This window comes from Diplotaxodon limnothrissa, linkage group LG5 (genome assembly GCF_057381915.1).
Source record: "Diplotaxodon limnothrissa isolate DT_005_m linkage group LG5, D_limnothrissa_male_GT1.1, whole genome shotgun sequence".
Lineage (NCBI taxonomy): Eukaryota > Metazoa > Chordata > Actinopteri > Cichliformes > Cichlidae > Diplotaxodon > Diplotaxodon limnothrissa.
The window spans coordinates 35,664,359-35,678,853 of NC_140600.1; the positions used below are offsets into that span (position 1 = coordinate 35,664,359).

The 14,495-nt window shown below is 39.4% G+C and overlaps 1 protein-coding gene across 5 annotated transcripts; it reads left to right on the forward strand.

The window, feature by feature from the left end:
• The first annotated feature begins 3,247 nt into the window (after window positions 1-3,247).
• tfap2c (transcription factor AP-2 gamma (activating enhancer binding protein 2 gamma)) lies at window positions 3,248-13,988 on the forward strand. 5 transcript variants are annotated; one of them, XM_085354657.1, is made up of 8 exons: window positions 7,121-7,168; window positions 7,705-8,166; window positions 8,604-8,655; window positions 9,802-9,873; window positions 10,456-10,678; window positions 11,872-11,990; window positions 13,335-13,476; window positions 13,694-13,988. In XM_085354657.1, the coding sequence occupies exons 1-8, from the start codon at window positions 7,121-7,123 to the stop codon at window positions 13,986-13,988; spliced, it is 1,413 nt and encodes a 470-aa protein (XP_085210783.1). The 5 variants fall into 5 exon arrangements, with proteins under 5 accessions (XP_085210786.1, XP_085210787.1, XP_085210783.1 ...); XM_085354660.1 differs by lacking the exons at window positions 7,121-7,168; window positions 9,802-9,873 and adding an exon at window positions 3,248-3,277; XM_085354661.1 differs by lacking the exons at window positions 7,121-7,168; window positions 9,802-9,873 and adding an exon at window positions 6,721-6,747.
• The last annotated feature ends 507 nt before the right edge of the window (window positions 13,989-14,495 follow it).

A 14,495-nucleotide genomic window follows, 5' to 3' on the forward strand; every position in this document is an offset into this window, starting at 1 on the left:
AGGTGAGATCTTGTGTGGAGCTCCAGAACAATGGAGACTGGCAGTTATTTTATGGTTCTTCCATTTGCCACCTTCTCACCTTGCTGCTTGGCGATGGTCTTGTAGCCCATTCCAGCCTTGTGTAGGTCAAGGTCAAATTTATTTATATAGCACATTTCAAACAGCCGATGCTGCACAAAGTGCTTAACAATATAAAAATGGTATTAAAAAGCAACAATGTAATACAATAATAACAGTAAAAAACAATAATAGGACAGTAAAAGAATTAAAACAATAACTAAACTAATTCAAATAAGACCAAAATGCTTGGGTCATAGTGTGTTAAAAGCCAGGGCATAGAAATGTGTCTTTAGTGATGATTTAAATTGCTCAAGTGTTTGTGCAGATCTAATATTTAAGGGGAGACTATTCCAAAGTCTGGGACCTGCCACAGAGAAGGATCTATCACCACGGGATTTGAGGTTAGTCCGTGGGATGGACAGCATTAGTTTTGAGCTAGACCTCGTGGTTTTTCCTGGAGCATAGGCAGAGAGGAGCTCAGACAGGTAAGGAGGGGCCCGAGCATTAAGTGACTTAAAAACAAAAAGTAGAAGTTTAAATTGGATCCTGTAGGAGACAGGAAGCCAGTGTAAAGAAGCTAAAACTGGGGTTATATGCTCTCTTCGTTTGGTACCAGTTAGCAGGCGAGCAGCTGCATTTTGAACCATCTGAAGACGATGGATGGTGGCCTGATCTAGACCATAATACAATGAATTGCAGTAGTCTAATCTGCAAGTAAGAAAAGGGTGAATAACACGCTCAAAGACGTTAGCCGGAAGGTATGGCTTTACCTTGGCTAGCTGTCTTAACTGAAAAAAACAGGACTGAACTACTGCATTCACCTGCTTATTCAATTTAAAAGAACCATCAATGTAGACGCCGAGGTTTTTTACATGTGTTTTACAATATGAGGAAAGGGCACCCAGAGTGCTGTCGACACATCCTTGGACCACTGACATCCTTGGAAAGCTCTTTGGTCTTCATGGTGCAGAGTTTGGAATCTGGATAGATTGATTGCTGCTATGGACAGCTATCTTTTATACAGGTAACGAGTTGAGAAGGCTCCTAATGTCAACTCATTACCTGTATTAAGAAATCTTGCTGATACTTGTTTCCTTCATGAATATGCGAAGGAATTTATACCTTTACTGAAATGTGGGGTTTTTTTTTGTTAATGTTCTGTCTCTCACTGTTCAAATAAACCTACCATTGAAATTATAGACTGATCATTTCTTTGTTATTTGGCAAACTCATAAAATTAGCAGGGGTTCAAATATTTTTGTCCCTGACTACAAAGTTAAGGTTTATAAAAACTGGACAAATTGATGGTAATAAAATACTCTGAGAAACCTCTGGTTTCAACAGCTGATATCCAGAACCTGTGAATGTTAAATATGGTCTTTCTTGCTTTGTGATACTCTGTCAGACTTTTACTGCATCCTGAGTTAATGTTTGCCGGGTTTTTCCTTTCTAATTTTCCATATAAGGAAACGCATGATTGGGTTGCAATTAGATGATTGACTTGTGTGATCGAGAAAATGTAAAAAATTTTTACCTTCAACATTTTATTGGTTGCTTTTAGTGCCATCTGCTATACAGTACTACCTCTGCAACAATCATTCTTACACACACACATATGTGAAAATGGCAATAAAAAGTAATATGCCATGCCAATAAGCTATTTTTCTCACTGCTGAAGTAATCATGGCATGTAATGTAAATACCTAAATAACTTAAATAACTGAAAATTAAGTACCGTAGATGTAATATGTTGAGCTGATCTCTGAATAGGTCCACCCAGAGTAGCTACTTACTCCACAGCCACTACAAAACAGGCTACTACTGCAGTCCTGTGGTAATGAAAAGATGCGGCCCCTAGGTGACAGCACAGGCGCAAGTACCGCGCTGAGATTTTATACTCGGCGTAAAGAAAACAGCATACAAAGGGTGTACAAAGCCTGCTTCTCGTTACACCACAAATGATCAAATTATGGTGGCTAAAACTTTAGAATAACAGAACTGTTTCCATCCACAGATTTTCCTGGTAGTCTGCTGTTTTCTTTCTTTCACGTTTGGATCACTTAGTGCGGCATTTTATCAAACAAAGCATTCAACACTGATTAGGAAACAAGCATTTTAATTTAGTTGATAGTTATAATAAAGACTTGCGAATGAAAAAAAAAAATTTATTATTTAGGCCTCTTTAGTGGTCATGGGGGACTATAATAAAACGAAATTGGTGTTTTGTTGTGGTTTTTTGGAAAGATATAATAAATACCAACTACACGGAACAATTTATTGTTTGCTTATATTGGTTTGAATTATTTCACCAACACATAACGTCAGATTTGCTAAATTGTAGATTTTTTTCCCCCTCCACCCTTAATTTTTGTTTTACTCAAGAACGTAACAACAAAATTTATATATTAGAAGATCTTTATTTTTTAACAGTAGCACACTGTTTTAAATTAAGGTCTTATTGTTGGAATTAAATTAATCTGGGGGGAAATGTGTCATTCCACCATTTTTAAAAAATCGATTAAACAGGTGTCAGACCACAGGTAGACGTCTTCCCCCCCTCCCCAGATCAAGATATATCAGCTGCATTCTTAACCACACAGCAAAGACACTTTGATCTGTTCAATAGTTTAAGCTGAAATCTTCTGGAGATCAGATAACAGGGACTATACGCCTTAAAAAGCTTCAGTGGCTTTTGAAAGCAGATTCTTGTGGTCACCCCGAGGCGCTGTGGCTTTAGGGCTGGGCTGGAATTGCCTTATCTTGAATTTTCCATACTTCTTTTTTTCCACGTATTCATTAATTTTATCCTCCGTAACTTTATTTTTTTTTTTTTTTTTTACACTCAAAACTAGAATACAATGATAAGTTTAACTGTAGTACTGTCTCGGTTATAAGTCTAATTCTGTGCATCATGTTTGTTTTCCTCAGTGTTTTTTTTTTTTTTTTTTAGTCTTTCGTACCAGCTTTCCTCATATTAATAAATTAATGTACACGTTGTTTTACACAAACCGTATATGCAAATTTCCATAAACGGTTTGGCAATAAATTTTGATTTGTCCACTCAGGTGCAGTTCATTAGAGTGCGCATGCGTCCTGCGTTGCAGTCAGGTGAAGTCGGCAATGTAAAACTCATGGTTTCACTCATTCGCTGCAGCTCAGCGGGATTACTGCGACTGGAGCCTTGCAGATGTCTGTACTGGAGAGGATAGACTGGAGGGTGAGTTGGCTGCCTCCTGTATTTTCCTCTTACAGATGATCTAATTTGACCAAGCCTGTATCGTGTTTATCGCTTTTGTTTTATTACTTCCCACCATAACAAGGAGTTAAATTGGGCTGGTGCTGTTCGGGCCCGACACACTCCTCACAGAGCTCGGTAGACGATCAGCCTCACTTCATCTTAATATAGGTTAGCTTAGAGTCCGTTTTTACAGCCACACTCTTAAAAATTTGAACAATGAATTCATGCACTTCCACCTCTGTCATTAAATTTAACAAGCCTGACTAATTACAGCTGTAGGGTATAAAATGGCAACTTTCAAATATCACAAGCTTCACAGGGTTTCCCGTAAAAGTCACCTTGCAGATCAGCTCCCTGTTTTGTCAAAAACCACCTTGAAGATCAGGTCCCTGTCAGAAGGCGCAGGCATTGGGAGATTGTTGCGTGCGAGAGGCCACGGAGTGAGCAATAAGGGTGAAAAACTAATGCAAATTGGTTGACATCCTGCTTGAACAGGACGGAGGCCTGTGGATTATCTTTTAACCTTCGCTGATTTAACTAGTAGCTTCCAGTTAAAATAACCTGAATATAGAAGGAATTTAAATTGCACCATGTTTGAGTGAACTACGGCATCAATAATATCCAAGCATATGAAAAGGCTAATGTAAAATGTAAACTTATAATTCTAATGCACTTATTAAAAGACTAAACTTATTCGTTTAATATCTACATCAGTGGAAGACTAACAGAAAAGTAAACTTACGGAGGGTCTTTCTTACACTGATCACTTTAAAAACAGTCTTGTTCAGAGTAGAATAAAAACGTAACCCTAGTTTAGGCTATATTAAGTCAAATTATAGCAATCATAGATCTACTCATAAATATATTGTCTAATTTAATACGTTTGCATTGTGCAAAAGTGCGCTCTCGTTAACCTTAAGACTGAGTCCCTCCTTATATAGCCTAAACCTTTACAGCAGCCATTTGGACACGACGTGGTAAGTAACTACAGGTGTTACTAATTACAAAATCTTCATTAATGTCATTAGTAGCGGCTGTGGCTGTACACTGCTTCACGTCAAAATGGTTGCTGCGGAAAAGGGCAGTTACAAATTCGTTTTTATCCCCAGCTTAAAGTCGCACGGCGCTATATGCGCTTTTTGAATAACCTGTGATTAATGCCAATAATAACAAGGTTTAACTCATCAGAAACTTTGAGTATTTTCGCTTGAGGCTACTGGATCACAAACCAGTGGAGCTGCTGATGGTTAAAACTGAAATAAAGGATGAAATGATTTTTCAGTAAAATTGCTGATAGGGTACTTTTTCCACCTCTTCAATAGTTTCTGCAAACAGTTTAAGTTATAAATTTTAAATTGAATTTTTTTTGGGCGGGGGATTACAAGAGTAGATTTTCCGCCCAGTAAAGTTTATATATATCTTTCTTTCTTTCTTTCTTTCTTTCTTCAGTTACGAACACATATTGGAGCAACTTCAATATTACTGTGATCTCCATTAGGGTTGTTCACTTAGTAGTTTACTCACTTAGTTAGTAGACCTATCAATACAATGCAAATTTTGGGTGTTAAAATCAGTTCATAAACCAGCTTTGAACTATATTTCTTAAGTCTGGGATCAAAGAAAACAGGCAGATCACTAGGCAGAGCTCAGTCATTGGCTTCTGTGACACTTTGAATGTGTCCGGGCACGGATCCATTTTGTCTTCACACCTGACATCAGCTGAGTCGGCTGTCATTAAAATGACAGGCTGAGCATCAGGATTTTTCAAAACCTTACCGGTCGGCCAAGCGTGACTAACTTTCTTAGGTCCGTCCTGTGCCTGTTTCAACACAGAACAACATTTTAAATAGGGCATTTAAAAAAATAAATAAATAAATAGTGCTTGGCATGACAACAAGGCAAAGAGGACAAAAAGGGGCGGACTATCACAGCTGGGTGGAGAGAAGCCACGGGATTTCCGCACGTTAAGTTCACAAATTAAAATCTGACACGTACTGGTTTACGTATCAATTGATAATGCAAAACAAAGTGATAAAATACTAGAGCAGCCTCGGGGTGGCATAATACGATTTGAAGAACTGATAACAGGTGTTATTTTTATATCATGTATTTCCCCCCTCAAAGTCTGTTCTACTTGTCTTTTGATTAAAACCAGAGTTCAAAGAGCCCTCCTTCCGAGATACTATAAAGCTCAACAAAAATTTAAATGAAGTTAAGAAAGGGCTGCTTGCCGAAATCCTTTGAGCTTTAGAGCTTTTTGAGAGAATAATGCGGTTAAGCCCTCGGGCTTATTGCGGTTTGAAACGTACCACTGATATGAAACATCAAAATGTCACGGGCCTGTTGGAATACCTGTTACTGAATTAAGCATACAAACTGTAAGTACGCCTTGTCGTGGGAAAAAGGTGATCTTTAAGATTATAAAATTATCCAGTCGGTCAAAGCATAACCACAAGGTTTTAGGAATAAAAGGGAAACACACAGTAGCTTGGCTCAGTTTCCTATCACTGCATTTATGCGTAGTATGTATGCAGGCCAATAATAGACCTACATACTACTGCTACTACTACTACTACTACTACTACTACTACTACTACTACTACTACTACTACTACTACTACTACTACTAATAATAATAATAATAATAATAATAATAATAATAATAATAATAATAATAATAGGGTTTTACTTTTAGTGGTGGTGGTTTTAAGAACACGAATGTTAACTTTTGTTTTTTTGTTTTTACCTCAAATTAAGACGTTCTCCTGAAGGCTATTAAAATTAGCAGCTCAAACCGAGCAAAGTGATTGGTCTCTAGAGGCAATACACTGTGTAAAGCCTGCGTATACTACAGTACAAGGTCTCGTCAAGAAGCTCTCATTAACGTACAGCAGTAACTGCAACGTTTTCACAGGTTCTGTCTCGTAGTCGTAATATTTTACATGAGCACATTGTCCTGCAGTTCAGTAAAGTGCAATTTTGTAAATATATAAAACTCAAGAAATCATTTCTTTGATGACTGGCTAACAGATCTCTGCCCAATGAATCGCTTTAAAGCCCAAGAATATAATCATTAAACAGAACACAGTGCCCTGTAAAATTAAAGGTTCAACTACCCATGGGCCCGAGGAGATAAAAGAAGTAAAAATGTTAATGAGAAGCAGCATTTGCTGCAAGACACGAGGAATAGGTAAAAAAAAAAGAGAGAGAGAGAGAGGAAAATGGATATAGACTACACTGGGGATGTTTAATCCTTTTAATATTTGACGCCGTGCAAAGACGCGCTACAGACGGACCGAATTTTGATTGGACAATCACCCCGCCAATCAGGATTTTTTATTTTTATTATTTTTTTTTTCCAATTCACTGACATCATCGGACAGGGTGACGCCCACTGTAAGTAGCTGTGCAGATATAGTGAAATGCTCATGTTTGCACTGAACAGCACTGTTTTGTCCATAAGAGGGAGTCAAGTTTCTTATGAACCGGTTTCGCCCACTTTCACAACAGAAGTACTGAGCGCCTTGGCAGGAAAGGGGGGAATATTGCCTGACAACGATTATTTTTCTCTCATAGTGGCTGTGGAAACTCATATCTGTAGTTGGATACTCAGTCGGTAGGTCAGTTCGCCCTTCAGCCTTCGCCTACAACTTTGCCTCCTGCTGCAGCTGAAGAATAAGCGGGTTCATGACCACCAGGAAGCTGTTAATTTCTTCATACCTGGATTAACTCGCGGGCTTCTTTCCCCCCTCCCCCATTTTTTTTTCTTTTACACTTTTTTTTTTTTAAATTTGCAAGAAAGAGACTTTTTCCTCAGCCAAAATGTTGTGGAAATTAGCCGACAACGTAAAATACGAGGATGACTGTGAGGTGAGTTTCGTAAGAGATGGCCTCCACTAAGTGAGATCAGTGGCACCGAATTTAACGGCAAGAAGTGGGTGCTGACTTTTAATCCTTTGGGTTGAAATAATCACGGTAAAATTTCGGAAGGTGACTCATTAGAAGCAGCATGATGTGCTGCACCAAGGGAGAAAAGTTAGAGTAAAGTTTGGCGAAACAGTGAAAACAGGATGTCGTTGTCAGAGTTAAAGCCGGCTATGATTCCTTATAAAATTAAAGTGGGGTCGTGTTCTTATTATTGTTACTCTATATACAAAATAAAATATGATAATAATAATAATCTGAGACGCTGATTGCTGCTGAGAATATTTGCATATTCTTGCAATAGCCACTAAGTACTAAGAAAAATTCCAAATTAACGGTCTCCGTTATTGTTTTATCCCGTCTAAATCCCATTTTTCAGTAGACATCGTGCCAGCGAATAATCTGACATTTTATCTCCTTGGGTGACAACCTGCCATGTTGTTGGCATCTTTCTCAGCCGCTTTGTCTCCTCCATTCCTTAGGAAAGGCACGATAGTAACAGCAATGGGAACCCACGGCTGCCTCACCTGCCGGCGGTCAGTCAACACCTCTACAGCCCGTCTACTTCCCTCTCACACTCGGCCAGTTCAGACTTCCAGCCCCCTTACTTTCCTCCTCCCTACCAGCCTATCTCGTACCCGCAGTCTAGTGACCCCTACTCTCACCTCGGGGACCCTTTCAACATCAACTCCATACACCAGTCGCCATCGTCGAACCAACAGCAGCCGTGGCCTGGGCGGCAAGGCCAGGAGGGGCTCGGCGCACACGGGAGGAGCGGACTCGCGAGTCAGATCCTAGGCTTGGAGGGAGGCTCGTCAGGGGTTAGGAGGGAAGGGTTCCGCCGACCGGAGCTGCTGTCTCCACACGCTCACAGTCTAGAGTCGTCGGTTATTGGCGATAATATGGGGATGCATGACATGGGACATGGGCTGGATGATGTTCAAGTAAGTGGATTAGATTTATATAATCACTTGACATTATACTTTTGAGGCAGAGGCGCGCAAAGACTGAGGCTTTGTGCTTAAATGGTTGTGTGAATGCAGTCGAAGTAGTGAATATACTGAAAAATCGTAAATGGATGCATTATAGTGTGTTTTATTGCACTCGCCTGCCATATGGAGATTTAAAATCTCCTAAATGTTAATATAACCAAAGGTCACATATATTCAAAATGCTTCCAAGTTAAAGGTGCGGTAGTAGAAAATATTTCTATTATAAAATGGAACATATTACATTATATGCTTTGCATGAAAGAGACAGACTATGATTACTAATATCAAGAAAATACCCACCTTAGGAAAAAATAGTCTAGCTCAAGCATCTTATCAAAACAGAGCAATGCATGTGTTTACTTACTGCTGCTTCTTTTCTTTGTTATCAGCAAGTAGACGACCACAGTATAATTATGGCAGATCAGACGGTCATCAAAAAAGGTGAGTTGTGACATTTTATTTATTTTGACTTTTTAACTGTTAGAGCAATTAAAAAAGAAAACTGAAGAGGAATGCTTTTGTACAGCAAAATATGTGGTAATTACTAAAAAATGCTGGACCTTCATTTGTTGAACTCTATATACTTGGAAATGACATACTTCTATAGTGGCATGTCAGGGCACTCAGTGAGAGAGTAAGGAAAGGAGGCGTCTTCTGTTTGTACTTACACTGCATACAATGATAATCCATGCGATGCACTTATTTAAGCCCGATGTGATCCTTAGCCTATTCTGTTGAAGGTGCTTGAATGGATGCCCAGTGGGAAAGAACTGATCCCTTTCATATTCATCAGGCTACAGCTGACATGACATGGAAATTGAGCAATCTCACAAACTGTTGACTATGAGTTCCAAAGCTTTGGATCATCTTTAGGCGTGTTAAGCTCGCAATTGCAGCTCTTTTCAGTTCATGTTAGCAGGAAATTATGAGTTGGTCTTGAAGCTGTGTTTGGCTCTGCAGAACCAGCTTTTGGGTGGGTGTGGCATTAGGCTTGCATGTGAAGGACAGTTTAGTAATTTGTTGAGACTTGAACTGTTTTGAGGGAGAAACTTATTCCTGCTGTTTTGTCATCAGGGCTCTATTAAACAGACTTAAAGTGAAAGATGAACCCAAGGAACATCATGTTATTATGAACAGTATGTGGACAGTGGACAAGTAGAAAATATAATTTGCGTAAGTAGAGTTAAGTTTCATTTTAAAATGTAAACGTCACGCCTTAGTTTCTTGTTCATATGTATGTTAAACATCAAAGTAAAATTGATGTTTTTGATTTGCTGACAATGTCATATTTTGCAGTACAGTCCCAAAGTTTTATTCTTTGAAAGCATGCTAGTAATTATAGGGTTGCTTTGTAATATTGCAATATTACAGTACATAACAAGCAGCACGACATTTGCAGAGTGCAATAAACCAAACAGTCTGCATTTGTTACGTAAATCAGTGATTGCTTATTATACTGTTCCCAGGCTCAAGGGCACGCTATGGGCAATCTAGGGTTTCCACTTGTAAACAATGGCATGTCATTCCCAGTGATTTGCCGGAGAGGAGATTTAAAGCACTGATGTGACTCTGTCATTTCTGTCTCAGTATTAGGACTTCGAGGTGGCAGGAACCTTGATCGCTTACAGAGGACTTATTATCAGGGGGGAATTTTCGCGGGTGAGGATGAAGATAGCTGTTTTGTTTCGTAGTGTGCTGTACTGTTTTGTTTGTCTGTCAGTGCTTTTGTTGTGGGATGACATTTAAAAAAAATCACAATGTCTAGCTCGATCAAAGACTGTGAGACCAATCAATTCACGGTTCCGAGGTTGTGGCTTAGATGAGTGACGGTCTGTATGTGCGTACCTGTTTGTGGATGGTGTTTGACGTGAGGGCATCATAGCTGTTTAACCATCAGGCATCCGATCTTTCCAAAACCACACATTTCAAAAGGCTTTAGATGTTTTTTTTCTTGTATATTTTGGCACAGCAGAGACTGGCTTTCCTCATTGGAGGAGAGCAGCATACGCATACTTCTGCTCGCTTTTCCGCACAAGACACAGAAAGCTCAGAGCTTATGCACATAAACAGGAAACGTACAGATTGGTTTGTCTGATTTATTTTTATTTTTTATGGATCGTAAGTCTGGAATAAAGATTGACAGTAATTAACAAATCTGACTGCCCAACCACAATCTGTTTTTATGTTCTTTTGCACTACTTTAGTATTTAGCTTACAAACATTATTTTCCTCACTCTCCAGGGCCTGTCACTCTGCCTAAAGGAAACGCACTGGGTCTTCCCTTCCAGAAAGAGTCCCTGCTGGGCATGGTGTCAAATCCCACAGAGGTGTTTTGCTCCGTACCAGGCCGTCTTTCCTTGCTGAGCTCTACATCCAAGTACAAGGTTACTGTGGCTGAAGTCCAGAGACGTTTGTCACCCCCAGAATGCCTCAACGCATCGCTCCTGGGAGGCGTTCTACGCAGGTCAGGGCTCGGTCTCATTCCACGTCACAGCTAGACAGTATTCTTTTTCCTTGTGGTTCGTAAAAATCTTTAACATGACATGTGAATACATTTCTATTGATTCACAAAAAATAGGATTAACTAATCCAAAATGATTTCAGTTGTTCAAAATTTCTGGTTTCTGCAAACTGTTAAGACTTTTATTATCTCAAAAATAAACCATCATTAAGCTGTGGAAGGCGTGGAGCAAGTGATCTGTAGGCTAAAGCTTAGTAGCCCATGGGAAAGGCTCTTTTTAAAAGCACAGCTTGACTCTGTTGCTCCGGCTCATCATTTTTCCTCTTTTCTTTATTTTTTGCAAGGTTTGTGACATTCTTTGTGTTGTGTGCAATTTTGGGTTCAGTGCTTCCATTGGGGATAGGTTGCGTCAACATTGTTAGTACCTACCTATTGTGTTTGTGTGCCTGTGTACGTGATTGCAAATGTTAAACTGTGCCAGAGCAGTTGACCTTATGGCACACATGGTAGTGCAGCAGTCTGTTGAGGGACTTCGAGGTTACAGTACATGGTTAACACTCCTGACTGGAGCATTTTGTACTTGGAGTGCATGTTTACCACTTCCCATGTGCCTGTATTAATGCTGACATGCACCCACAGACCCACATATACAATCTCTTTTTTTTTCTTTTTTTTTTCTTCTTTCTTAAAAGTAGGTCACACAGCAATAGGACTATCGTTAGTAGTGGGACAAGAGGGAGAAGGGGTGGGGGCACTCAAACACACATGTCTCTCCAAAGATGCGCCCCTTCTCACCGACCACTGAGGGGGAGAGCTTGTCTGCCAGTCATGCAGAAAACTGAATTGGCTATGGCAAGTGGAGAGTTCAAGAGCTTCTGAAAATGCATTTATGAGTTATACCTCTCTGCTGTGCTTTTGAGTGGAACATGAATTGTTTCAATATTTTATTTTAGGTCAAGAGAATCTTCTTGTAATTTATTTTCAGAAGTGTTTGAGACTATACACATGAATGTGTATTACACAGGTGTACAGTACATATCTTGTAACTCTTGGTATTTCTTTTAATTTATGGTCTCAAGGGGGATCAAATAAATAGTCATAAATGACACAATAACCTTTTAAAACTCCACTGATAATTTGATGAAAATGTCAAGACAATATGTGAATGACCTCAATTTCTTTTTCTCTTTATACAGAGCCAAGTCAAAAAATGGAGGCCGTTCTCTGAGAGAAAAGCTGGACAAAATTGGGCTTAACCTGCCTGCAGGAAGAAGGAAGGCAGCTAATGTCACTCTACTTACCTCGCTAGTAGAAGGTATGACACATTAGTCATTTGCCCACAGTAAATTCTCGCACTATAATTACGGTTTGCAGTGGCTGGAATGTCGCGTTAGTAGTATGAGAATGTGGGAACGTTAGTGTATTGGCATTGGTATGTGTGTGTTTCACTTCTTGTGGAAAGGGTAACTAAAGGCAATGTAACTGCAACTTTTTTTTTTTTTTTTTTTTTTTTTTTTCCCCCCCTGTGTTTAATGTGCCAGACTGTCAGCTACACATTATTTGGTGAGTCATAGTGGTTTGGAAAATTTAGCCAAAATTAGGTTGACTGAACTCGTATAGTGTATAAAAGACTGAGATGACCATTTTCCATCTGAAATACTCAAAAGAAACAACAAACCTCAGCACTAATTCTGTTACTCCATTGAGCATGTTGTCTTGTATTACCTAGTGTGCAAAGTCACCTCTGAAACTCAGTTGTGTTAGGGAAAATTAATTGTTCCTGTTGATGGAAAGAATACTACCAGGTCATACAGCCCTGATTTTTATTGTGACTGTTTTCTGTTGCTGTATAGTTTGAATGACAACTGCAGTCATACCTCAGTCAGTGACATTTGATTCTATCATCCCAGTATCACTTTAATCACATTTACCTGCCGCTGGCTATAGAAAGATATTATTTTATTTTTTTCCCTCTCTCACTCCCCACATGCCGAATTTTTATAAATGGGGTGATGATTCTGTGCAGGAAGATGACTGGAGGCCTGTGTTATTTAGAGACCTTCAAAGCTGAATTAAGCCTTGTTATCTTGTGTTCGGCTTGCCAGGAGGGCCAGCTGACCTTAAAGCTTGTGCTTCTGAATAGCTGCCAGCATTTGAAGACTTGTACATGTCTATCAATAAGCGGTGTTGTTGGCATCTCGGGGCCCGTTTTGGTAGCATTTATTCACATAATCCCTTTATGAACATGCAAGTCGAGCCACCCTGAAGACAAAAATGTATCAATCTGCATAGCTCTTCTTACCTAGAGTTAGAAGAATGACTGCAGATGATTATTCTGCAGTTCAGCTGCTTCACTTCTTATGCCTTCATGCTTGTGTATATCTGTTTGAAAATGGGACTATTCATGTAATGCTCTTAAACTAGTAAATTGTTCTGCTCCTGGACAGCTTAACAATCTAGTATGTCAAAGGATATGTTGTTATAATATTTGTCTAAAGACTAATATTAATATGTATTAGTAATATATTTATTCACAAGTATTAATTTGTGGTTAGCAATAAAGTTGCAACTTGAGTGTTTTCTTGGATCTACAGAAAACCTGTTTTTGTTTTTGTTTTTTTTCTTATATGTAATATTATCTTTTTCTTTTTTGTCTTAGGTGAAGCTGTTCATTTAGCAAGAGACTTTGGTTATGTGTGTGAGACCGAATTCCCTGCAAAGGCAATTGCTGAATACCTGGGTAGGCCACATGTGGAGCGGAATGAGGCTAACTCGCGCAAGAACATGCTCCTTGCTGCCAAGTAAGTGTATTTTCAATCATTGTTTTAATTTACATGCATTTAAACACCTAGCAAAGTGGGATGTAGCAAGACAACCTTTTTCAAAAGCTGGTTTTAAAGTATTTGATCAATAGAAAGCTGTATTTTCGAAATTATCTGAAATATTATCCATTTTCCAATTAGGTCACAAATCTGTACATATTTCACATCCTTAGTTATTCTGCTTCTCTACCTACAGGCACATCTGCAAAGAGTTTACTGATCTGCTCACTCAGGACCGCTCACCTTTGGGCAACGCTAGGCCTGCTCCCATTCTGGAACCTGGAATCCAAGGCTGCCTGACTCACTTCAGTCTCATCACTCATGGCTTTGGCTCTCCAGCCATCTGTGCTGCCATGACCTCGCTTCAGAACTACCTGAATGAAGCGCTCAAACAAGTGGACAAGATGTACCTGAGCTCTGGTAGCGACACCCAGGGATCCTCAGACAGTGGAAGTAAATCTACTGACAAAATGGACAAGCACAGGAAATGAGAGCTTAAAGGAGAATCCCTATGAACCTGAGATTCCCAGAGTCACTTAATCTTGCTGCCCCGACTTCCCTTTTGGACCTTTTTAAAAATCAATATTTGGTATTGTCTTTTTGAGAGCTGCATTTGTGTGTGAATGTGTGTGCTCACACTGTAAATTTATAGTTTGACAGGTTGGGGATTTTTAACAGCCTGTCACAGCAGGCTACAAATCAGTTACTGTTGGCATGCGTGTTGAATGCTCTGGATTTGTCCTAATGGAGCCCGCTCTGTGAAAGAGTAAAGCCCTTTTCAGACATGGCATGTGTGGCTTCTTCTGTCTGCTAAAGCAACAGGATTGTCATTTAGTGATAGTTCACTTCTATATTAATGTTTGTCTTGCCTTCATTCACACAAACCAGTAAGAGGAGAGCAGCATGGCATATGTTATTTTTCACACGTGCAAAAGATTTGTTTTTGGCAACAAGTCCTGCCATTATGAACTGGTAAGGTTTGTGCATTCAGTTCTCTC